The sequence below is a fragment of the Ctenopharyngodon idella genome, chromosome 10 (assembly GCF_019924925.1).
Source record: "Ctenopharyngodon idella isolate HZGC_01 chromosome 10, HZGC01, whole genome shotgun sequence".
In the NCBI taxonomy this organism is placed as follows: Eukaryota; Metazoa; Chordata; class Actinopteri; order Cypriniformes; family Xenocyprididae; genus Ctenopharyngodon; species Ctenopharyngodon idella.
In genome coordinates, this window is record NC_067229.1 from 10,198,797 (window position 1) to 10,224,914 (window position 26,118).

The window sequence follows — 26,118 nt, forward strand, 5'->3', positions numbered from 1 at the left end:
ATTTTATTTTAAGCCAACCAATCAGATTGGAGCAGGCGAACAATCCCTTGCCATTTCTGTAGACAATATGCTGTGTGAACATACCTGCACTTCATCAGCAGCTTTCAGTGTTAGTATCTGCTGTAAGAATAGACAGTTGTGTGTGTCTCTTTTTCCTTTCCTCTGACTGATTTCCCTCTAAATCAGTCTTTCCCAGCCTCAGCGACGTTTGAGGAAGAGGGTAATCATACACGCTCTCTGTGTGAGCTGGCATAGATGAATGGAGAGTGATAGAGGAAGACAAGAAAGAGAAAAACGACACAAGAAGAGAGAAAGACCTTTGAGTATAGGCATAAAGTTTTGTTAAGAATCGCCCACTTGTTCAGGATAAGACTGTCTGATTGACATCTGAAGCAACCAACCTTTTTTTTTTTTTTTTTTTTTTGCTGTTCAGGGGCGTGTTGTGTGATTGTGTCAGTGGGTGGAGCTTCGGTCTTAATGCTTTCATATTCAACAAACTGATTTGCCTCCTAATAGGATTCCACGTCTGTCTCCGCCCCTTCTCTAATCCTTGTTTGATCGTAGTGCTTTTAGGTTTTTTTCCTGTCGCTCTCTCTCTAGGTCTTGCTCCTATCCCTGTTCATTTGAAGCACTGAATTAAGACAGGCTATGAGGGTTGGCTAGACAGAGATCTAGATGGGTGTGTGTGTGTGTGTGTGTGTGTGTGTGCGTAAATTCTGGGTGAAATTGCAACACTATTTTCAGCATTGCTCTGATGATGTTTGCACATGATTAGCATCTCAATAATAGTTCACCGCATCTGAATACACATGTTCACTGAGTCAATCTATCTATCTATCTATCTATCTATATATCTATCTATCTACACATGTGTGAAACAGCCCCTTTAATGGCTCTCGCATTATGATTGCAACCAATGCGGTGAGGTGTGTGTGTCTGAGAGAGAGAAAGATGAGATGGACAAAACGAAAAAAACGAAACGAGAAAAAAAAAAAACCCAGCAGAACCATAAAAAAGTGGGAATATGAAGCCAAAGCCACACACTCACGCCTTTAAAGTGATGCCCCCGGATGCAGGTTTGTCCCTTTTATGTCTAATGGAGCCTCTCTCTCTCTCTCTCTCGCTCTCTCTCTCTTGCTCTCTCTTCAAACATTTAAAGGCAAATATTAAGCAATGAGGCTCTAATCACTGATTGTGGTCACAGGCACCGAGGTATTCAATAAATCCCTCATTTTCTCTTCTCCTCATCTGTCACACTGCGCTCTCTCTCTTTTTCAGTCGCTGTGTCTCTTTCGCCCCCTGTCTCCCTCTATCTGTGCTTGTTCTCTCTTAAATTCTCCTTCTCTCGTTTTGGCTCACTCTACTGCTTGCTCTCTCTCATTTTCTCTCTCTTTCTCTCGCTCGCTCTCTTTCTCTGGGCAGTGTGCCAGCCTCTCTTCCCCTGGCGCTTCGCCAACATATCCCCCTCTCCTCCCTCCTCTCCTCTATCTCCCTCTCTTTCTCTCTGATTGATGGCCCTTCCATTCGAAAAAGGAAGAAAAGAAACAGAACGAGGGAGGAAAGGAGAGCAGTAAAGCACTGAAAATCAGACACACACACAAAGGAGGACACAAGCACATATATATGCACAAAACCTTACATACATGCAAAGGCTCATGGGTAATTAAATGTGTGGGGGAAAAGCACTCACAGAGGAGGGATACGGACACATTCCTGCACATGTGTACACAAACAAAAATAAATACAGGAAGCATCATACTAATATGCATATATATATATATATATATACACACACACACACATATATTCTTTAGTGTACTATTTTTAAGTAATATTTATTTTATTATTATTGATATGATAAGTGATATATATATATATATATATATATATCACTTATCTATATATATATACATATATATATTATACATACATCATATATAGTTATTTAAATAATTTAGTTTTGTATATATGTCAAATCGATTAATCGCGATTAATCACATCTAACAAAAGTTTGTAAATAATATGTGTGTATAAATATTATATTCATATATATATGTGTGTGTGTGTGTATGTGTGTACACACACATATATTATGTAAACACAAACTTATGTTAGATGCGATTAATCGCAATTAATCGATTTGACAGCACTAATATATATGTGTGTGTGTGTGTTTATTTACATAAAACTGAATAATTACAATAAATAAAACAAAATAATATATGATATATAATATATATGTTATTTAAATTATTTACCTTAAGTATCTTAATTCAGTTTTATGTAAATTCATTCTTTATTTTATGTTTATATTATTATTATTATTATTTATTAATATAGTTTATTTTTTTTTTAAATTTTTTTGTAATAATTCAAATTTTAACATTAGTCCAACTCATTTATGATTATAACTGAATGCTGCCACCTCTCAGACATGCAAACATATCATGAAGTCATGCCAATATATGATTTATTGCATTTGGATGGTAAAAAAAAAGTTAATAACTGTTTAACACTCACAAAGCAAATATATGCAAATGTGGAGACATGTTCACACATGAATTCTGGGTAAATATATGTGCACACACAAGCAGCGGGGCATCTGCACCTACTCAGGTCCTTTTGATCGAGTGACAAAGCCATTATGCTAAAAGGTTGGCACCCTGGGATTTCCTCACAAACATGCACACACGTCTTGTTTTCCTTCTCCGTTTCTTCATTTCCCTCCTGCTCTCTCTCTCTTTCTCAAACACACTCGGTTTCATTCCAAACCAGTTACATCACTCGCTCCCTCAACCTCATTATACACAAATGAGCTCTGTTTCACTCGCGCACACTCACGCACACAATCTGCAGATGTTCAGCATCACTGCTACACTGTGTCCCAACAAAAATGCAAACAACCGAACACGCTTCCATTCACTCGTCTGCAGTCTCATGTGGCAGGAGTAACAAGTATTCTGTCAGGTAATAATAATATTTATAGATAATAACTATTCTATGAAATTTTATAACCTAATTTCAGCCAGAAGTTAATGTCCTATAGACAGTGCTACATATAGACAGATAGATATACAGTCATGCAGACTGAAGGGTAGAAAGACTTTTTGACATGGACTGACAGACTGATAGACAAGTAGATTGACTGAAGGGAAGAAAGACTTTTTGACTCAGATAGATAGATAGACAGACAGACGGGCAGATTGATGGCAAAATAACTGTTTCACATAGCTGAGATCGACCAATAGCAAACCACAATTATCCAATCAGTTCCCAATGGACAAAATCAAGTCCCGCCCTATATTTTTTCCTGTGTGAGAAGCCGTTTCACTCAGATATTTGTCACAACAGGGAAGAAAAAACTATCACAACTTGTGTTTCATGCTGCCTTTAATATATTGTGTGGTGGTGTGCAGATTAAAATAGGTCCAAAACAGGTTTGCTTTGCTCCTCATGTAGGTATTAGAGTGCACTTAGTGGTCTTCTGTGTTTCTGTGCCTCCATCACTGCAAATACTCCTCCATTAGTGTGTGTGTGATCAGAGAGCATCAGAGAACCCTATCACAGGACAGAAAAGACTGAAAAAACAGAAAAAAGACCATAATAGCTGGAATATGAAGGTGGATGGTGGCTGGGCACTGTAGAATGTGTTGAAAGGAACGTGTGTGTGTGTGTGTGTGTGTGAGAAAGAAAGTAATTAACTGTTCATGTGTTGCAGCGTGTGTGAAACACTTGTCTGCCTGTCTGTTGTTTTTCTTAGTGAGACTATAATTAAACGTGTGTGTGTTTGTGTGCTCTGTTGCAAGAGATTGAGACTATTCAAGCTATTCAGCTCTAAAGAGCTCTCTTTCTCTCTCTCTCTCTCTCTCTCTCTCTCTCTGTCTTTCTCACACACACACACACACACACACACACACACACACACACACACACACACACACACACACACACACACACACACAGAGAGAGAGAGAGAGCCAAGGGAAATGGCTGAATGAACAGAACTCAGCACCTACACACAAATTCGACTTATATTGTCTTCAGAAAATGTAAGTGTCACTTGCCCATCATGCAAAACTCAATGCCTTAACTCTAAGGTGTTGCTAAGGTGCTCTAAGTGGTTGCTATGATGTTCTGGGTGATTGCTAGGGGGTTGCTAGGGTGTTCTGGGTGGTTTTAGAATGTTACAAGTGGTTTAATGGCATTGCTTGGGTGTTTTCTGCAGTTGCTAGGGGGTTGTTAGGGTCCTCTGGGTGGTTTCTGTGATGTTATAAATGTTTTTTAGCACATTGCTAGAGTGTTCTAGGTGGTTACTAGGATGTTGCTGGCTGGGTGGTTGTTAGGGCATTGCTGTGGGCTTGCTAGGATTTGTAGTTAAAGTAATGCTATGCAGTTGATAGTGTGTTTCTAAATAGTTGTGATGTTGTGTTTTTTATGGATCTGTGGTTGCTAGATGTGTTCTCTGTGTTTGCTAGGTTGTTGAATGGTTTTTAATGCATTGCTAAGGTGTTCTGGGTGATTGTTAGAGCATTGCTAAGGTTCTTACACATTGCTATGCCATTGCTAGGGTGTTCTGTGTGGTTAACGGCAATAAATAAAAGATACACAAACATCTACTCCCAGACTCTTAAACCTTCAGGCTCTTAAGAGTCTTAAAGACACTTAAAACATCTTCAGACTCCAAAAACCAGTACCTGTGACAACATTACCTCAACACTTATGTATGATCAAAAGTTAACATAAAAAATATTCTTTTAAATGCCTTTTAAACTCACTAAGAGTTGATAATTGTCTGATATGTAGTGGTAAACTGTTCCATAACCTTGGGACGGCAGCCACAAGGGCGCGGCCGCCTCTTGTTTTCAGATTCATCCTTGGAACAGCTAAAAGATTCTGTGACGGGGATCGTAAAAGACTTATGCTCCTGAGTCAGGTCCGCAGTATACGGAGGAGCTGTACCATGTAAAGATTTAAAAACAAACAATAGCATCTTAAAATTAATCCTAAAAGAAACTGGTAACCAATGCAGCAATCTTAATACCAGGGTAAAATGATCATATTTTCGAGTGCCTGTCAACAGTCTTGCGGCCGCATTTTGGACCATCTGTAATCTGTCCAGGATTTTATTTTGAGCACCATAATAGAGTGAGTTGCAATAGTCTAATCTCGAGGAGATAAACGCATGAATAACCTATTCCAGATCTTTCCGGGATAAAAAAGGCTTAATCTTAGAAATCATCCTCAATTGGAAAAAAGCTCATTTTATCATTTATCTGTTTGTCAAATTTCAGCGCACTGTCACAAACCACACTCAAATTTTTTACCTAATGTTTCCGAATGGCGGTCAGTGTACCCAGCTTAATTTCGGTCGTGTCACCAAGTTCAGAGGGACCGAAGAGAATCAATTCCATTTTCGATTCATTTAAGCTCAGAAAATTTATAGACATCCATGCCTTGACCTCATCAAAACATGCCAGCAATGTTTTCATGGCAATAGAGGCATTTGGCTTAAAAGGTAAATACAGTTGAGTATCATCTGCATAACAGTGAAATGACACTCCCTATTTAGCCAAGATTAGACCTAAAGGTCTGTTTGTGACAGTGCGCTGAAATATAAAGAGAAAGCACAATTCTTTCACGATTCTGAACAGTCAACTAAACAAAATAACATGTAATTTACTAGAGGTTCTGACAAAATGTTAATTGCGACAGTCTGTTTAAAATGTTTCATTAATCGGAATAATTAAAAAAAAAAAAAACGGTTTGAATGAATGATTCAATGACTCATACATACTTCCCTTGTTTCATTACTGGATGAATCAGTGTTTTTGAATGAATCTCTTGAATAAGAAGCTGCGTCGCATACTCTCTTGAGTAGGTACTTATTTTGACTAATATAAGTTTGATTAATATAATACATTCAAAGTACATTCTATATAGTATGAATGTAATCTGTACTACATTCGCCATGTTGCCCTTATCACGTGACCAACCAGTGTCAGTTGTGTCGCTTGACCGCCATTCACAAATCCTCTCCCGTGGCCTCATTGGATAGTAAAGTGTCCATTGTATGAATACTGTGAATTTGGACATACTGCTTTTGTTACATACTGTTTTTCGCCTACTATATAGTAGAGATGTATGCAATTTCGGGTGCAGTCAATGATTCAATGACAAATACATTTTTAAGTCACTTGTCGCCACCTACTGGTGTAACAATGTAATTGATACAATTGTTATTTGAAGCGCCAAGTTACTTATAAAAGGTGATTTGCTCTATTTTGATCGCTTCCGTAGACATCAGTGTTCATATCCGAATTATAAACTTTTATCCCAGTGCTTCTGTGATAATAAGAATATTTATAACAGAAATAATGATACTGAAAAGGCTGTTTGTGAAGCTATTTCATACCTGCACATGACAACTGCTCTCTCTGGCTCAGTGGCAGTGCCAACACAGATTTGAGTGTTCCAGTGTGAATTTGTCAAAGGTTTAATAGACACAAGCGAATCATTGTCATTTAGGAATAAGATCACGTGGATGTTTGAATCAAGATCATGATTTTTTTTAACGATTAATCGTGCAGCTCTTGTTTTCTCAGTGATTACTAGGATTTTATTAGTTGTTTTAAGCTCATTTCTACTGTGTTCTGTGTGGTTAATGGGGCGTTTGGAATAGTTTTTTTATCATTCATGTCCACAAAATTACAATTAACCTACATCCTCCATCACAGCTGTGCTAAATTGCCTTCATTTCATTATTATCTGTCACTCTCTCTGTCTTGTGTATCTTTTGTTGCTTAGACACCATTGTCATGAATATAATCTAAGCTGAAGCCATTTGTGTGCTTGGGAATTGAGAGCCCAGTGCAGTTGTACAGGTTTATCACTGTCACTGTTTTCTCTTCTAATCGAGCGTATGTATGTGTGTGTTCTCTTGCAGGCGGAGATCGTGAAGCGACTCAGTGCTATCTGTGCTCAAATCATCCCTTTCCTCTCTCAGGAGGTACGCTGACAGTGATTGACAACTCATCAGGGTTCTGGGGTCTTGTCCCAGAGGCACACACACACTTTCTCTCTCTCCCCCCTCCCCGTCAGACTGATTCACCCTCAGTACAGCAGACAGCTTCAAGATTTTAACGACCCCGTCTCACATCTCCAACCAAACAAGGATTGCTGATATCCTGCGTTTTTTAACGAAGCAGCAAACTCCTGCCGTGTCCGGTTACCGAAAGGCATTTGTGATGACTTGATGAGCTCGGTTTGCAAATTCAGCTTGAGTCCAGCAGCATCACTGTTTGCTTTATTAGCAGCTCTACTACTAGCGATACCAGCAGGTAGTCACGGTCCAAACCCATGGTATTAGTTGAACCTGAAGTCAAACAATGACTCATTTCACCTTTCAAATGAGCCAAAACATCAAAGTCTAGTCATTCGGGCAAAAATCGAAGAGTTCTTAGGGACAATAAACAAATTAACGCCCCCCCCGTACAGTCACATGTTGCTTGTTTCTTTCAATTCGTATAAAGGGTAGACGGAGAAGCTCTTGAGATTTGGCTGTTGCTTTTCTAGCTGTTCTTTGTTGCGTTAGTAAGAATGGCTAAAGCTGGAATGGTTTGTTTTGTGTCCCAACATATTCAAAGCTCCAGTTCCCTTGTCGAGGAGCCATAGATCCATTATTATCTTCAAAGCTTTGGAGCCGCAGTCCTCTCAAGTCCACGGTGGGTTGCATGAAAGCACATTATGAAAATAAAAGCAACTCACCTTTAGAGTTCAAAACTGTACTGGAAAATGAGGAAGGATTAACATAATTTCTCACAAAACTTATCAAACATTTAGATTCATTAAGATGATTTTTCCAATGATTAGCCACAGTTCTGTTATTCTAAATAAAATCTACAAATACAAATATAACCATATATAATTATCAAGCACATAATTTATATTCTTGCAGATTAACGGCAAAATGATTAAATCCTTCGGACATGTAAATATTCTGTTTCAGTGACATCACCTGCACACAACTGATATCTCAACCAATCAGATGCTTCTTTTATTGTAGTTTATGTAAGACTTCTGTAAATAACATATCTGTTTACCAATCATTATTCATATAGTCTGTTTGTGAATATGACCTTTCATATAGTGTATACTGATGCAGCTCCCTTTCGTGTGAGGATACCTGTGTTCCGAATAAAGCGTCTGGAATTTATCCTCATTTCAAATGAGCGGATTTATTTGGGCAGATGAGCAATAAAAGATCAGGCGGAACTGTATTGATTAGGAGGTCACCTTTAGCATTAGCTCGAGTTAGTATCTGCTGACAGGGAAGGACAGAGTGATATGTCTGTCAATACTGACTGTGTGTGTGTGACGGACAGAGGGATGGAGAGAGGGGGTGTGAGGATAAATAGTTTACTTGTGAGACGTGTTTACTTAAATTCAATTTTATTTGAGTGTTTGCGTTTTTGTCTACAAATGTGTATTTTGTGTCTCTTTCTTACCATGTATCAGCATCAACAGCAGGTTGTTCAGGCGGTGGAACGTGCCAAACAGGTCACCATGGCTGAACTCAACGCCATCATAGGGGTGAGTGACCTCTGACCTTTCTGACTTCTCATACTGATGGATAGATAGATAGATAGATAGATAGATAGATAGACAGACAGACAGACAGACAGACAGACAGATAGACAGACAGACAGACAGACAGACAGACAGACAGACAGATAGATAGATAGATAGACAGATTGATAGATCGATAGACAGACAGACAGATAGATAGATAGATAGATAGATAGATAGATAGATAGATAGACAGACGGACAGATAGACAGACAGATAGATAGATAGATCGATAGATAGACAGACAGACAGACAGACAGATAGACAGATAGATAGATAGATAGATAGATAGATAGATAGACAGACAGACAGATAGATAGACAGACAGACAGATAGATAGACAGACAGACAGACAGATAGATAGATAGATAGATAGATAGATAGATAGACAGATAGACAGACAGATAGACAGACAGACAGACAGATAGATAGACAGACAGATAGACAGACAGACAGATAAGCTTTTCAGTCAGCCTGCAGCAGCAGTAGTTTCTGTTGTTGTCCTCTCTGGGCTCTATCACTGTGATATCAGAGGGGTTTAAGTGCAGTAAATGATCAGAGCTCAGAGAGACAGTGGACTGGAGAGAGATTGTGTCTCTCCATAACAGCCAGCAACAAAAGAAGCTGTAATTTAGCACAGTGAAGACACTATCTATCTATCTATCTATCTATCTATCTATCTATCTGTCTGTCTGTCTGTCGATATGGATATGTTTGCACCAGCTCTGCAATTCAGCACTCCAATAAATAATGTCACATTTATTTATAGCACTTTATACAACAGATTGTTAAAAAGCAAACAGCTTTATGGTATTAAACATGAGAAAAAGAGTCAGTGTCTCTTTCGATTAGAATTACAATTTCAGTTTCAACTATGAAGATTTGCACCTCAAAGAAGGCGGAGCCTCAGAGCCACACCTACCTATTACATAATCGCCATGGACCAATGGTAGTATGAAGGTGTTTACCAGCCGGAGCAAACTTTTCCAGAAAGATTGCTTTGGCAAGCTGTTTTGTACTTTGTTTTGGCCTGATTTTGTTTGAAATGTCACACCAGTTCATTCTTTGATTTTGCTTAAAGTATATCAGGCCTTAACTGTCTGTCTGCCTATTTATCTCTCTGTCTGTCTCTCTGATTATATCAGTGTCCATCCATCCATCCATCCATCCATCTCACTTTATCTCCATGTGGTTTGTCTGTATTTTTTTGGATGTCTGCCTGACTGTTGTCTTTATCTCCGTCTCTATGTTTGTCTGTCTGTCTCTCAGCAGCAGCAGCTCCAGCACCTGTCTCACCACACTCCAGGTATCCCTCTCACTCCTCACCCTTCAGGTTTGTCTCTGGGTGGCACATCAGGGCTGCTGGCCCTCACTGGGGCTCTGGGAGTCTCCGCCCACCTGGCTAACAAGGACGAACGCAACCACCTTGACCCTGAGCACCTACGAGGTGAGAGTCTGTCTGACCTGTGTTACTCTACATGCATTTTTAATCTCACAGATACATGGGGTTATTAAATGACTTAGAATTAAAGACTTAATAGCATAAATAAATTAAATTAAAAATAATAATAAATTAAATATCTATATTTAATTTAAAATATAGAATATTTATATTTAATTTAAAATAAATAGATTAAATCAAATTATTGTATGAAATAAATCCATTTATTCATTCAATTTAAATGCATAAATTAATAATAATAATAAATTCTATATAAATAATAAAGCTTTTCTGACCTAACTAAACAAAATGAAACCTAAATTGTGAGCATTAGGTTGGTAATGGATCTTGATCTTTGTATTTTATCATTTTCATTTTGCTTATGGATTTTAAGTTTGCTTTATCGCAATTCTTCATCAACAGTGCACAAACAGTTCACAAATATTAACAGTTGTGACCAATTAACTTCCACCATGATTTTTTAGTTGACACACCCCCCAACTAGTTTGGTAAGAAACTTTCATTACGGCACCGTCCCATGTGCACATATCTATTAAATACGATTCTTCTGACATTAAAGGGAGCATTACAAGAGAGTGATGGAGCAAAAGTTGGCCTAAGAAAAACAAAGTGGAAGACAGATAGCGAGAAAGAGGGTGTGTTGAGTTGGTAGATTGGACATACTTCTGAGAAGCCTTGAAGCTCTGATAGACTGAAGGCCAGAGGGGCGACTTGTTCAGGGAGCTCAATACAATGGATGTATTTTTATTGCACCCTGACTGGATTTTTCAGCATGACCTTGGCTTGCTATGGAATTGTTGTTATTATTATCTAGACTGACGTCAATCCCCAACCCCTCCTTCTCTTTCTGTCTCTCTCTCTCCTCCGCTCCCAGAGGGTGCGCCCAGCAGGGTGAGTATCAAACTTGTGTGTTTGTGTGTGTATATGTGCCTCCACCCCACTGACTTTGATAAATGATTCCAAATACAGAGTCCTTTAAAGAGAAGTACGGATTATGAAATCTGACCGACCTTTCAGGACTCTCTAAACAGCACTGTTCCTGCCCTCTGCCATTAGCACTGAGAAAAAGCGTTCATTCTGTACTTTTGATATAACAAACCATAATTCTCTGTCATTTGGTTGAATCACAGTTAGCCTTAAAGGAGCAGTCCAACCAAAAATGAACCTTGCTAGCTGATTCTCTTACCATCATGTCATTCCAAACTCCTATAATTTGTATAATCTGCAGAGGGTAACATTTTCACCAAATAACAATTTAAAAGCTTTGCAAAAATGTGTTCAGGAGATTTGGAATATAACGGAAATTCACAGCATTTCATTTTTGGGTTTACTGTCCCTTTAAAAGTTTTCGTTTTCCTTTAAAGGGATAGTTCCCTCTCATTATTTACTCACCCTCATGTCATCCCAAAACAATATGACTTGTATGAGCTGCAGAGGGCAATTTTTTCAGTGAATAACAACTTAAATTTAAGTCTTTAATCACACAAAGCTATAATATGGCTTCAGGAGACTTGTAATATAGCATGCGAGTCATATAAACTACTATTACGGTGCTTTTATGTCATTTAAATTACGGAAAATAGATGTTTGAAGGTACTTCCAAATAAAGGCAAATAAATAATGACAGAATTTTCATTTTTGGGTTTTGTCTCTTTAAGAGTTTGATTTGAAGAAAAAAAAAAAAAATAGAGAGAACTCAGGAGAAAGAGTCATAACAGTCAAATTCTTTGAGATGATTTCTTGTTGCTGACTATAGAGGAAGAAAATGAGGGAGTCATGGAAAGGTCTAAGCGAGGGGGAGTGAAAAGAGAGAGAGCTGTATTGGAGAAAACAGGTTTGTTTGAGAGAACTGGGCTTCTTTGTGCACTTTTTCTCATCTCAGTCCAAAGCACTTCCTGTTTGGCTCATAAAACTGCACCGTTGCAGAAAACAAAGTTGTTTGAAGTCACTGATCTGAGACCGGTTTTGCTGTACTCCTCGTAATGATGAAAGTTGAGAGACGGACCGTTGACACTGGATGGTGACTGAATGTTTTGGGCTAATTCAGTGGTCATCGCCATCCCGAAGGATGATTATTATTGCAAAATAGTGCAGGAGTTAGCTTTAAAGGAATAAAACAGCCAAAAATGAAAAGTCTGTCATCATTTACTCACATTTTTTCCATACAGTGACCTTTCTTAATGACCAAATACTAAAATTTACCTTTAAAATCCCTTCCAAGGCAGTTCTCAAGTCAAATATGACGCAGGTTTGACATCATGACGTTTGGTTAAGAGACACTTGAGAAACAATGACATTTGTTGTTATTGACTTCCAACACAAAGCGATCATCATATGGACTCAGAACAATGAACAATTCTGTGAACTTTGCACAACCTTAGCATTTAGTCGGAGATGAGACTGTGTGTGTGTTTATGCTGTGTTTTCTGTCTCTATAGAGTAAATCAGTGTCGTCAACTGACAGTCAGGCAGCGGAGGATCGTCAGGGTCCTTCAGGGGTGTATCCCTCACAGGCCAGCAGTGATGCCAAACGGAGACGGTGCGATGAAAAAGACGTCCTCCCGTCTCACTACGTATGTTCTGTCACATGACGATGACATCATACTTGTCTCATTCCCCCAATTAACTAAACGAGTGTTACATTGACAGTCCTAGTTTAAATGTTAGTATATACATTCCATACTCCTTTGTAGATAGAGCCTTTTTTTGTTTTCTAAAAAAAAAAAAAGTCCCAAAATGTACACAACTGTAAAAAAAAAAATCACATAATGTAAATAATTTTTCACAGAATAAGAATATGTGAATAACTCAACTCAATTCAAAAATGTCAGATAATATATATATATGTATGTACAATTATTTAATTAATTATAAATAATTTAAATGTAATTAAATAAAATGTATATTATATAATATTAGTATTATAAGTAATAAATAAAAATAATAAATATAATTTTAAAATATAATTATACAATTATATTTTTATATAAAAATATATACATTTATATTATATTATATTTTAATAAAAACTTATGCCTAATGTATAGGTAAAATCTTTTTTATATTATAATTTTTTAATATAGGTCATTATGCTCAACAAAGCATCAGGTGTATTGTTTACCAAATGCACACATGTAGGATGTGACCATCCGGGCGGGTATAATTAGGGGGATGATGTCACTATAGGGTGATGGCAATAGGAACATCAGGCCATGATCACATCAAAGCCCTGTTGCTATGGTAACTAAGTGCGTTGTCACCCCCTGATTCCCAGAGATGGGCGAAAGAGGAGAGTGAGATGAGTGTGAGCTGTGTGAGAGCGATGGACAAGGTGGTGGTGGTGGGGTGGGGATCTCCCCTACTGTGATTGGTGAAATTACACACAAAGGGAGTGGAGCGGAAGGAGCAGAAAAAGGACACTGCAATATTGTACATGTATCTGATAAATATCCCATAGGGGTATATATTTTTGTGCCTGTCAGGGGCGTGTTTAGGTTATTGGGGGCCCTAAGCAAATCTCCGGTAGGGGCCCCTATAAGCACCACCACACCACTAATGCACTAATGCAGTATGCATCTGATCTAAGCTACATGTAATTGAGAGCATTCTGAAACAATGCTTATGTGTGTGTTATCAACATGTCAGTTTATTATAAGCAACACAAGACTTTAACAGCCAATGACATTTACAACTGGAGAGACTGGACTGATTTTCTCAGCCAGTCAAGAGCTACATTTAGCCTTAGATGTTATATGAATATATTGGTCCCTGGATCATAGGTTTTATCAGCTGGCAATTTTCAGTGCACATTTAAGAGTGCAAGTTGCAACTATTATTAACAATGGAAAGATGAGGCTTATCAGTATGTCACAATATCACAATGTTTGGACTTTGTTTTCTGTTTATTTCCTGCCAGTCTGTCATTCATTTTGATTCACAATCTTGCAATTCGAGTCAATATCAGTTATTTTGGATATATATCAGGTAGGCTACAGTACATGGCAAATGTTCTCAAGAAAAAAAAAAATCTCAATTAATGCTATAATGCTATAATACACATGAGAATCTGTTGGTACTACATTAATATTGAACGTTAAAATCAACCAATTTGTTTAAACACTTAAATTACTTAAGGACATTTTTATAATAATAAAGTTATAATAGACCTACTAACTTTAAAATTATTTCTACTCCAATTCGTTTTTTTAAATATAGCCTAAACATTTAAATGGTGGCTGTCACCTTGATGGATTTATTCAAACATGCATTATGTTATGAAGAACATTAAAAATTATATAATATGGTGCATATATTTAGCTACCCAGATAGCAACATTGTGTCGGCCCAGATCCGGTCCACATCTGGCACATGTGGCATGATGATCTGGCCCACATGCTGCACTGAATTACAGCCCTTGTGTGGGCCGCTTCTGTTTACCAGATCTGGGCCACAAGCAGGCCACAGCAACGCCACATGTCAGCCAAGAGCAAAGAAATAAACCTAAACTGGACCTTATCTGAGCCACAAAAGCTGTGTATATTAAATACAGAGTCATCTATATTTTATTAATAAGCCTGTTATCAAGCAGAATCACTGAAGGAAAGAAGAGAATAGAAAAAGAGATGAGCAGAAACACAAGAACTGACTTCAGCCACAGTCTAAGATGAAATCATCTGAAGATAAAAGACATTAAATCTCTCAAGATCTGATTAAACAACTCCACAAACAGCATTACCAGCTTCACTTATTACTAACCAGATTGACTTTATTTTTGTTTGACGTTTACAGTTCTTTCTGAGAATTAACAGTGGTTTAACTCTGTTTCATTTGAAGTCACCATAGCTGTGATTAGTGTTTCCATTAGTAAGCCTCTTAACTCTTATATGTTTGTCTTTTTTGGCTGCTGTGAAAGTGTTTGTTAAACACATTTGTAGCAGCAAAGGAAGCTAAAGCAGAATGATATCATGAGATGATGGTTGTCTGTTGATGGTTTTATAATCATCATGAAATAATATAATTTCTTTTAAATCAATTGTGTTGTGTTATTAATGCATTTAGATTATAAATCCTGTGTTGCTACAGCATGACATCCTGCAGCAATCAGATTTTAACAAATATGAGTGCACAAAAGTTTGTCTACCATGACACACACAGACATCAACAATCAGCACATGACTCTCAGCAATGGTGACAATCAACGAAATATTCAGATAATCTGATCAACTCTGGACATCACAAAAAAGCTACTAAATGTCACAACAAAAACAACAGCAAAAAATAAAAGCAAATATTTACAGTTAAAATAATAGTGCAGTTCAGCTGCATAATTTATTCATGCTGCAATGCATGCTGGGTGTTTTGTACTATGCTGGTACCCAGCATGCATTGCAGCATGGCACTTTTGTTTGTCACCATTGTTGAGATTCATACGCTGATTCTTGATATCTGTGTGTGTCGTCATAGAGTAACTTTCGGTGCTCATGTCTGTTAAAGTCTTCTAACTGATTGCTGTAGGGTTTGTAGTGTAAATATATCAATGACACAACACAATTTTTCAAATGACATCAGGCTATTTTATGATGACTACAGAACAATCAACATACAACCATCATCACCTGATGTCATTTCACTTTAGCTCCCTTTCTACTGCAAACGTGTTTAATAAACACACTTTCACAGCAACCAGAAAAGACAAACGTATAATAAGAGTTAAGAGCCCAACTAATGGAACAACTAATCACCATCATGTGACTTCAAATGAAACACGAAATGAAAGTTGAACCACTGTTAATGCTCAATAACAGCTTTTGTAGATGTCTAACAAAGTCAATCTGGTTAGTAATAATTGAAGCTGGTAATGCTGTTTATGGAGTTGTTTAATCCTCTGTTGAGATCTTGAGAGATTTAATGTCTTTCATCTTCAGTTGATTTCATCTAAGATGACTCTATATTTAATATACACAGATTTTGTGGATCAGATAAGGTCCAGTTTAGGTTTATTTCTTTGCTCTTGGCTGACATGTGGCATTGCTGTGGCCTGCTTGTGGCTCAGATCTGGCAAACAGAAGCGGCCCACACAAGGGCTGTAATTCAGTGCAGCATGTGAGCCAGATCATCATGCCAGATGTGGGCCAGATCTGGGCCAACACAATGTTGCTATCTGGGTAAATGCTCCTCTCTAGAGTTAATTTTTCTAGCTGACTAACGAGTTTATGGTCACTGAATATGTTTGTTCTGAGGTAAACGTGATGTTATGTATGTTTGTTTGTTTACTAGCTTTCTTAACGTTTTTCCGCGGTTGAACACTGAGTAAGCGATTACACGAGACATGATATGGATTTCGGTAAATTGTTCTGTATCTTTTAACATACCTTTAGATGTTCATTCATGTTTATTTCACGCTGTAACTAGTATTAAAGGGGAGGAGGGGATCAGTTCACGTGCGCGTCAGGCTGCCGCTTCTCTTGACTTGAAATAAGGCTAAAGAGCACCAAATCCATATCCTCGCGCTTTTTTAAGTGGTTATATGGAAATCCTTGTCTTTTCCTAGTGGGTATAAGGCATATACCTGCGTATTACGTAGACTACACCATCGCGGGGCCCCACGCAATTGCGTGCTTTGTGTGGTGGGTAAACACGCTACTGGTGCCTGTGTGTCGTCTAACACCATCCTTCTCATGCCTGTTGTCTTTTAGGACAGTGACGGAGACAAGAGCGAGGACAATCTTGTAGTAGATGTCTCAAATGAGGTCAGTTCACACGCACTGCTAATTTAACATTACTAAGAGTCTGTACTTACAATAGTTCTGTCAATCGATTTAAAATTTTAAATAAATTAATTAAATGATATGCTGATTAATTAATAAAATGATCTACATATATCAATATTTGCCACCAAATAAAGATGAAGACATTATTGTGGTAAACACAATTGAATAGACAAAATACAAAAAGTAGGTTTAGTTGATACATTGTTTATAATACGTACAACTGCAGCAGCGGAGGACTATTATTCTGCTGTGCGGAACTGAGGAAGAACCGATGATGGCACGGTTTGATCTCCAGCTGACAAATCAACAGAAAGGGGCATTTAATTCCCGCCCACATGTAGAAATTGAATATTCAAGTTGTTTATTCATTTTTCTACCTATGAAGGAAAAAACAAAAAATTAAGCTGAATTCTTGTTTTTTGTTTTGTTTTTTTAAACTAAAAAATTAAAAAAAGGAGCCATTTTCTAAAAAAAAAAAAAAACGATTCAATGAATGATACACAGATTTTTTTATCACAGTGAATTTTTTTTGTTGATTTTTGTGTTTGTTGTGTTGTTTTGTTTTGTTTTGGTTTGTGTTTTTTGTTTTAGTTTGGTTTTGTGTTTTGTTTTGTTTTGTTTTGTTTTGTTTTGTTTTGTTTTGTTTTGTTTTGTTTTAGTTTGGTTTTGTTGTTTTTTGTTTTCTTACTCCACATCAAAATTGACCTGCTTTGCTTTTTTTAATTCATGCTCCTGGTCTTATTTTGCACAATTAATCAGTTCATTCATTCAGCATATTTTTGCCAAAAAAAGTTAGTCTTCATAAACATTAATCAAAATGCAATAACGTTCTCTGCCTGTGAATATCAAACCAAGTCATTACTGGAAACTATAATATCATAAAGACTTGGGCCAGACCACACACAACACACTAGCATTGTAGTCTTTCACTGACGTTAATCTTAATGATGTATTTGTATTTGATTGTAGAACAGCACCAACAAATGCATTTCATCCTGAAAAAAAAACTCATTCTTTATTATTATTTCTATGCAATTATCATCCATTTCAAGGTAAATCATTACAGCTCTGTTTCTCAATTACTGGATAAATATTGAACATCACTCATATTTATTAAACTGCATTCATTCAGTAATTGCTGATAATATCACACAGGCAAATCAGGATTGTTTTCAGCTGCAGAGCGAGTGGAGTCAGCGCTATGCTTTTATAATCATTAAGTGACCCCGCTGCATAATTAACACGTTTAAAAACATAAAAATGATCTGAATTCCTGCAATATCCCACACCAAGGTTTCAACTAGGACCTCTCAGCACTGTTTTGTCATTTACTGTTGAGTAAACATGGGGTGGCATAGTGAGAAATTTGATTGAATGGATGAGGCCTTGTTTTGTTGAATTCCAGGTTAACAGATTAATGAAGGCAATCCCTATTAACTCATGCCTCAACATCTAAAATGTAAAAATATCACATATCCAAACCGAAGCAAAATGCACTCAGGCTCTTGACTCTCCTTAACTCCTTCATTGTTTTCAGGAGCCTTCCTCTCCCATAGGCAGTGCCCCTCTGTCTCCTCATGGGAATGGATTGGACCGAGCCCCAAGCCTGAGGAAAGAGCTCCCAGGATCCCCCAGTCCCCCACCGGCCTCCCCGCCACACAGCCCACCCCCTGGCAAAAACAAGGACACCATACAAGTAAAACACTTTTCTTAGATGCCTAATATGCCAGAATTCCCACAATATCCATTTTAAAAATGTCAAAATTCATATCAGTGTTACTATATATTATTCAACATTATGACAAATAATAGCATCTGTCTTTTGATTCTATTGACAGACAGAAAAATCTCAGTCGCCCTCTTCTAAATCAGGCAATTCCTCTCCCTCTCACCATGACCCTCTCACCCCTGGTCCACCCGGCCCACCCGGGCCCAGCACTTCCTGTTTACGCCTGGTCAACAAAGCTGCCTCCTCGGCAGACTCTCTGGGTAAGACGTTGTCTGTTTGCGTTTACAGCAAACACAATTCAATGAAAATAATTGTTTAATTGTGTATTCTGTAGCTCTGCGGAGTCCCTTGACTATGACGCCTGGTTCTTACCCGGCTCACTTCGGGGTGGTATCCCACGCTGGGCTTAACGGAGAGCTGGCCAGCCCAGGCGGGTTCGGAGGCTCACTCACCCTCTCGCCCCAAATCAGTGCTGCAGCCAGTGCCTACACACGCAGCCCTATGGTAACTGTGTTTCTGAATCTCTTACAGTTGTCAAAAGTGTACTGAAAAGTACTTTAAACTTTACTGAAGAATACTTTCCTCTACAGGTAGCATATGAATCACGTTCACATCTTAGGCCCTCAGGGCTGTCCTCTTCACTCCCTGGCTCCACCGGTGGCAAGCCGTGAGTTTCTTCTCTTTCTTTTACCTCCCTCTGTTTTAAAATGGAGTTGCACAGCGATGGCCAGCGTATCAACTGTTAGTCCAAAATAGTGCTGCTTTTGTTTGCTGCTCTTGTAATACAATCTCCTCTCGAGCCCCCTGCTGACTGCTATGGCGAGAAAAACACTTGAATTCAGGCAAACATCCTTAAGGCAGCAAATTATTGCTGCACCCACTGAATGACACATACACAAACATGCAAACTTCTAGTAATTATGTTGTCAACTTCTTAAGTACTTAAGGTTTGAATCAGCTCCTATTCTTATTTCAAATGAGTCCTTTTAACATTTAATTTTTGATCCTCAAAGTCCACTTATAATGTTAGTTGCAGTTCATTGCACCAAAAACAGTCTTAATTTAGTTTTTTATGACCATTTTCTACCCTCTAACTGACCTTTAGACATAAACTTAGCATTTTTTGTCCATACAGTGAAAGTGACTTTCATTCATTGTGTGGACAAAAACATCCTTCAAAATATCTTTTTTGAGTTAACTACCATTTTAACGTCCACCTTATTCCCGCTCGCAGTGCTTACTCGTTCCATGTGAGCGCAGATGGTCAAATGCAGCCGGTGCCCTTCCCTCCTGACGCCCTCCTCGGCCCTGGCATCCCGCGGCACGCCCGTCAGATCCACACCCTCAGTCATGGAGAGGTGGTGTGCGCAGTCACCATTAGCACCTCCACGCGTCATGTCTACACCGGCGGGAAAGGTTGTGTCAAAGTGTGGGACATCAGCCAACCGGGCAGCAAGAGCCCGATGGCCCAACTGGACTGTTTGGTGAGATCTGCATCATGTGAAACTCCTTATAGTTGGTATTTGCCATCCTAGATGGACTTAATAATATGTTTACCCTTTCGTCCAATCAGAATCGAGACAACTACATCCGATCGTGTAAGATTCTCCCAGATGGACGGACCTTGATAGTTGGGGGTGAAGCCAGCACGCTGTCCATCTGGGACTTGGCCACACCCACTCCACGAATCAAGGCCGAATTGACGTCCTCGGCTCCGGCCTGCTACGCTCTGGCCATCAGTCCCGACAACAAGGTCTGCTTTTCCTGCTGCAGTGATGGAAACATCGTGGTCTGGGACCTGCACAACCAGACGCTCGTCAGGTATCTAAACACTCCTGCTGGTGAGATCGACCATGTTCTTCTTCCTGAGGTCATGTGACGTTCTTGTGTCACCCTCCGCAGGCAGTTCCAAGGCCACACAGACGGAGCCAGCTGTATAGATATTTCCAATGACGGGACCAAACTGTGGACGGGGGGTCTGGACAACACAGTGCGCTGCTGGGACCTGAGAGAGGGCCGACAGCTGCAGCAGCATGACTTCACCTCACAGGTACTGCAGCTCAGTGGGAACATAGGAATTGGAGTTGTGTGTGTATATATTTAAAAAAAAAAAAAACCGTGAAAAAAATCATCTCCCTCAGAACACAGTAACAACCACACAGCAATCCCCTTTCAACCACCCAGGACATCCCAGATAGAAATGTTCTAACAACCCCCAAAACACCCTAGCAACCATATAGCAACACCCTAGCAATGCCCTGGCAACCAGCTAGCAATGTCAACTAACAATGTCCCAGTAACCACCCTAAACACCCCAGCAACCATATAGCAACACCCTAGCAATCCCCTGGCAACTACTTAGAACATCCTGGAAAACACATATCAACGCCATAGCAACCAGCTAGCAATGTCAACTTACAGTGTCCCAGTAACCACCCTGAACACCCTAGCAACCACATAGCAACACCCTAGCAATGCCCTGGCAACCACTTAGTACATCCTGGAAACCACATAGCAATGCCATAGCAACCAGCTAGCAATGTCAACTTACAGTGTCCCAGTAACCACACTGAACACCCTAGCAACCACATAGCAACACCCTAGCAATGCCCTGGCAACCACTTAGAACATCCTAGAAAACACATAGCGACGCCATAGCAACCAGCTAGCAATGTCAACTTCCAGTGTCCCAGTAACCACACTGAACACCCTAGCAACCACATAGCAACACCATAGCAATGCCCTGGCAACCACTTAGAACATCCTGGAAACCACATAGCAACGCCATAGCAACCAGCTAGCAAAGTCAGCTTCCAGTGTCCCAGTAACCACCCTGAACACCCTAGCAACCACATAGCAAACACCCTAAAAATCCCATGACAATCACCCAGAACATCTTATAAAACCACATATCAACACCCTAGTAACCAGCTAGCAATGTCAACTAACAATGTTCCCGTAACCACCCAAAACACCCCAGAAACCACATAGCAACATTGTTGCAACCAACTACCAGTGCCCTAGCAACCACCCAGAGTGATGAATGACATGAACTGTTGCATCATACGTAATAAGAAAGAACCATTTTTTAGTAGAGTAAATTCTGTCTTTATATTCCAGTTTTTAGAATTACTTGCTGTCCATTTTAGTTTTTTTATTGAAGTGTTTTTATGTGCACACGCAGATCTTTTCTCTGGGTTACTGTCCTACGGGCGAGTGGCTTGCAGTGGGGATGGAGAGCAGTAATGTGGAAGTGCTGCACGTCTCCAAACCAGACAAATACCAGCTGCACCTTCACGAAAGCTGCGTTCTCTCACTCAAGTTCGCCTATTGCGGTACGAGAGTCACTATGGACATGTTATTGTGCCGCACTTTGAAACTTGTGGTTTCTGAACTACTCCGTGCTGCCCATGCATTTATATGATCCTTTATTATTTATGCCCTATTTAAAATAAATGCTATTTCATAATCTAAGATGGAGAGGACATATTTGTTTCTCTTTCAGGGAAGTGGTTTGTAAGCACGGGAAAGGACAATCTGCTCAATGCATGGAGGACGCCATATGGAGCCAGTATTTTCCAGGTTTGTCCCAAACCCATATGACTTTCTTTCTTCCTTGGAGCACAAACAGAGATGTTTTGTATGTCCTTTAAATGCTGCTATACTATTAACAGAATAAGAGTGCAGTTGTGCGCAGACAGAGAGCTTGTATTTAAAGCAAGACCGTTCTCGTTTTAGATTCAAAAATTATTTCACTCCTGTCTTGACAGTCAGATTTAGCTTGATTGAATATGTCTCATTTTGTCTCTCTCTCTCTCTCTCTCTTAGTCAAAGGAGTCTTCGTCTGTCCTGAGCTGTGACGTGTCCCCGGACGACAAGTATATTGTAACTGGTTCTGGGGATAAGAAAGCCACAGTGTATGAGGTGGTGTACTGAGCGCAGACAAAGACAGACGGATGGATGAACAAAGAGCGCCAAGCATGACACAATCATGGCCACGTGGCAGGCAACCATGGCTCTTCTATTTGCGGTCCTTTCACTCCATCCAGTCACCATAACTTAAGAAATAGAGAAAGGCTTTGTTCGCAATGGCATACTACCATACTACTCATACTATTTATGCAGTATGTAAACTGTGCGCAGTATGAACATTTTCTTTATACATAAAATTCTCAGATGACGCACTACATTAACCAAAATTTCCTGTAAAAACATCTGAGATACTGTATCCCATGGCAATGTGCGCAACTTGACCTCCAGTTTAAAGTCGGCATGAAATGCAAATTCATTTTCTAAATAATCTTATTGTGAATGATTCATCAATGCATGTTTCAGTTTTTTCACCTTGTAATTTTTGATCAAGATGTCATATTTTGTTTCTTTTCGGTAGTTCGAATGTACAATAAATCACAATACGGAAGAAAAGATTTGTTGCCACTTCTAGTACATTGCGACTTAACACAAGACTTGAATTATTTGCATCACATTTTTCATAGACTACAATAAGTGTAATTTAACTTTATTAACAAAGTACACAGTACTCGTTAATTAAACGCAACAATGTAGCATACTACTATTTATCTGAACATTTTTCTGTCCTTATTTTTTTACATTCATTTTTTTAAATTGTATGCAATGTACAGTATATACTGAGAAGTATGCTAGTATTCTATTACGAACATAGCTGTTAATTGGAACAGTCTCCAAGCTAAAAGAGGAAGCCCCACAGACAGCTGGTACTTAGGGAGCTTCTTCTTACAGCAACACCAAAACCAGACAATCATTTCATTAGTCTCAAACTCCCTCCATAAAGAGAGCACAACAATCCCCCCAACCCCCACCAAAGAGAAAAGACAGTTTGGAGGCTCCTGACTCACATTGGAGCTTTTCTGGATGAACACGATATGGGCATACAAACAATTCTCCACTCGCCTATCCAACCCAATTAGACATTCATGTGGCAAATCCCAGTCGAGTTCTCCAACCTGCATTTAATTTCCTTCTTCCACAAGTCAGTGTCTAATGAGGAGCAAGGGTAAATCATGCTGGATTCGTGTGGCAAATATTCACAACCACGACCGTTATAAGTTTTAATTCCTGTGGATTATCATACAGATGTTGTGCTCATTTGTGGTTTAATGCTCATTTTCAAGTCATTAATTATCTTTTAGCTTTGCATAGGGAAATCTTTTCATAATTGCTCTACTTCAGTAAGATGAAGCAATGCATCAGGACCTATAATGCAAATACCTAAAAATTTGAAACTAGTATGATATATACAGCATATAATTAAAAATGTAAAAAGAAATCTGATGTTTAATGCAAAACAATAATTATTGTAATAAAAGTGTGACAAAAAAAAATTATATTTAATCAACGCAGCATGGAAGAGAATGCAATAGTATCTTTATGAGGATAAAATTACTTTCAATGTAACCTTTTCTCAAGTTAGACAGAGAGAAATGCTTGAAAATCTGAGCGGTCCTAAAACAGAGCCCTGATGCACACCATTAAAAAGAAGAGCTGTGGTTGCCAACCTGACGAGGAATGTTCAAGGAGAGACACTACAGAATTCATCTACCACATGCACCAAACATCCTGCTGGATACAGATTTTTGTTTTTTTAATTACAGATTTGTTTTGTTCATTCTTTTGATCTATAAAGCTTTTCTCAGCACTTAGAAAACGGTTGGATGAGTCGAACCGTTTTTGTTTGTGAACTGAAGGAATTGTATCACTAAGTTCTTTCTCTTTTTTATGGCAATAGTAAGCAGTGAAACCACAGTGTTTTGATCAGTCTGTTTATTATCCAGAAAGTGCGGTGTTTTTATTTTTTAAATAGCTGAAAATATGGCTGCCTGCAAACAGTTGCATTTGTCTGTTTCTAGGTAGACCGTCTCTACTGCACGATCTGTCTTTGACATCATGCTATAAAAATATCTGTATCTACCCTTATATAATGCATTATGTTTGTATACTGAGAACAGTGTTCACCGTCAAGGTTTCATTAAAGACTCTGTCGAAAGCCAAGGAACTTTTTTCGAAGGCATTGCTGTGATATCCCTGTAGCACTTCCCATGTGATGTAAAAGACATGTATACATTGACAAATTAAACGTGGTCATCTTTTGAAGTTGTTGCATTCTTGAGAGTGGTTCAATACCAAAGAATAATTCAAAAACTAAAGAAATCATCCAGACCAACTCATGTTTATGCAAATTTATTTACCTATGTAAAATTATTTACAATAACAAATTGTATTCAAATTAATTAAATTAATTTAAAAAGCCATCTTAGCAACATGAACACCAGCTTGGTTACAGTTAACACATTTACAAAATTCTTCATTCACATTTAAATTTAGTATTGTAAAAATTTTACAATTGTAAATAAAATTTGCATAAGTATGGATTTTGGGGTCTGCATATTTCTTAAGCTTTTTTTTTTTTAATAAGCCTTCAAAATGGGTAAACAAGCTGGGATACCAGAAAGTATTTTTACATTGTAATTCATTTATTGGATTTATTTACTATGTGCATCATTATGCAGGGTTTCTTTATTCATTAGAAATTACATTTTAAACTATAAATTAATGCAAGTGTCTTTTGGCTTTTAAAGAGCTTTATTTACAGTTCATACATACCAAGTTTGCGACCAAACAGTCAAAATAATTTTCAACATGCTCCAACATACAGTATTCACGTGATAGGACATTAACTGAGTGTCTTTGTAGCCATTTCCCTGAAGTCAATGAAACACTAAAATCCAGAGCCTTGTTGTCCTACATCATAGAGTCCATCATCTTATACATCATCCATACAATCATAACACAGAGCCGAGATCAGGTCAGCTTTTAGAAAACGATCAATGAAGAAGTCTTAGGCCAGTCCTTAAGGTCTCATCATAATTCATTCATCCACTGCGGCTCCATAATCGTCCATTTCCGTGAAAATTCCGAAGGCTAAAAAAATAAGATTTCTTTTACTACTATATTCACTACAGAGGTTTCATCTTGTTTAAAAAAAAAAAAGAAAAAAAGAAAGAAAGAAAGAGAGAACAAGAAAAGAGGAGGTCTTTGGAGAAATTCCATGTTTTTGAAGCTAGACTACCAGCTTTCCTCACAGCATTAAAAAAACAACAAGGTCAGTTCTGAAGATCCACCATTCAATCCTGGAGTTGAAAAGTACAGCCGTCCTGCTGTCTCAGAGTCCATATTCATGTCCACGTCACACCTTTTGTCTCCCAACTCGGAGACAAAATAACGATGAATCTGCTCTCCTCAATCCAATCAGTTTTTTCGTTTTATGAACAGCATTCTGAACACATTCAGTTTAGTAAATGACTTCATACACAGTAGCCTTCTTATCTCCTGAGCCAGTGACAATGAACTGGTCGTCAGGGGAGATGTCACAGCTGAGGACGGATGACGATTCCTTAGACTAGGGACAAAAACAATTAGAGAGTTCGTTCAGGTGTTAGATAACATTTCTAATCAGTGTTTGTCTTCTGTATCCTGATAAATAGGACACATAA

The 26,118-nt window shown here is 38.5% G+C and overlaps 2 protein-coding genes across 11 annotated transcripts in view; one reads left to right on the forward strand and one right to left on the reverse strand.

Moving 5' to 3' along the window:
• tle2b (TLE family member 2, transcriptional corepressor b) overlaps positions 1-24,718 on the forward strand; it is a 52,371-nt gene extending 27,653 nt beyond the window's left edge. The window contains exons 5-20 of one of the 4 annotated variants that reach the window (XM_051908599.1): positions 6,944-7,006; positions 8,515-8,589; positions 9,895-10,072; positions 10,962-10,978; positions 12,526-12,660; positions 16,783-16,836; positions 18,395-18,553; positions 18,696-18,846; positions 18,921-19,090; positions 19,177-19,253; positions 19,821-20,070; positions 20,160-20,407; positions 20,489-20,636; positions 21,771-21,921; positions 22,092-22,168; positions 22,415-24,718. In XM_051908599.1, the coding sequence (XP_051764559.1) occupies positions 6,944-7,006; positions 8,515-8,589; positions 9,895-10,072; positions 10,962-10,978; positions 12,526-12,660; positions 16,783-16,836; positions 18,395-18,553; positions 18,696-18,846; positions 18,921-19,090; positions 19,177-19,253; positions 19,821-20,070; positions 20,160-20,407; positions 20,489-20,636; positions 21,771-21,921; positions 22,092-22,168; positions 22,415-22,522 (2,061 nt within the window). In that variant the 3' untranslated portion in view covers positions 22,523-24,718. Of the gene's footprint in view, positions 1-6,943; positions 7,007-7,072; positions 7,722-8,514; positions 8,590-9,894; positions 10,073-10,961; positions 10,979-12,525; positions 12,661-16,782; positions 16,837-18,394; positions 18,554-18,695; positions 18,847-18,920; positions 19,091-19,176; positions 19,254-19,820; positions 20,071-20,159; positions 20,408-20,488; positions 20,637-21,770; positions 21,922-22,091; positions 22,169-22,414 lie in introns of those variants that run through there. The other 3 variants (XM_051908600.1, XM_051908602.1, XM_051908603.1) reach the window with 3 other exon arrangements.
• Positions 24,719-25,188: 470 nt separating this feature from the next.
• tle2a (TLE family member 2, transcriptional corepressor a) overlaps positions 25,189-26,118 on the reverse strand; it is a 31,666-nt gene continuing 30,736 nt past the window's right edge. For all 7 annotated transcript variants that reach the window (XM_051908595.1, XM_051908593.1, XM_051908598.1 and 4 more), the window contains exon 20: positions 25,189-26,024. In XM_051908595.1, coding sequence (XP_051764555.1) covers positions 25,917-26,024 — 108 coding nt within the window. In that variant the 3' untranslated portion in view covers positions 25,189-25,916. The remainder of the gene's footprint in view (positions 26,025-26,118) is intronic.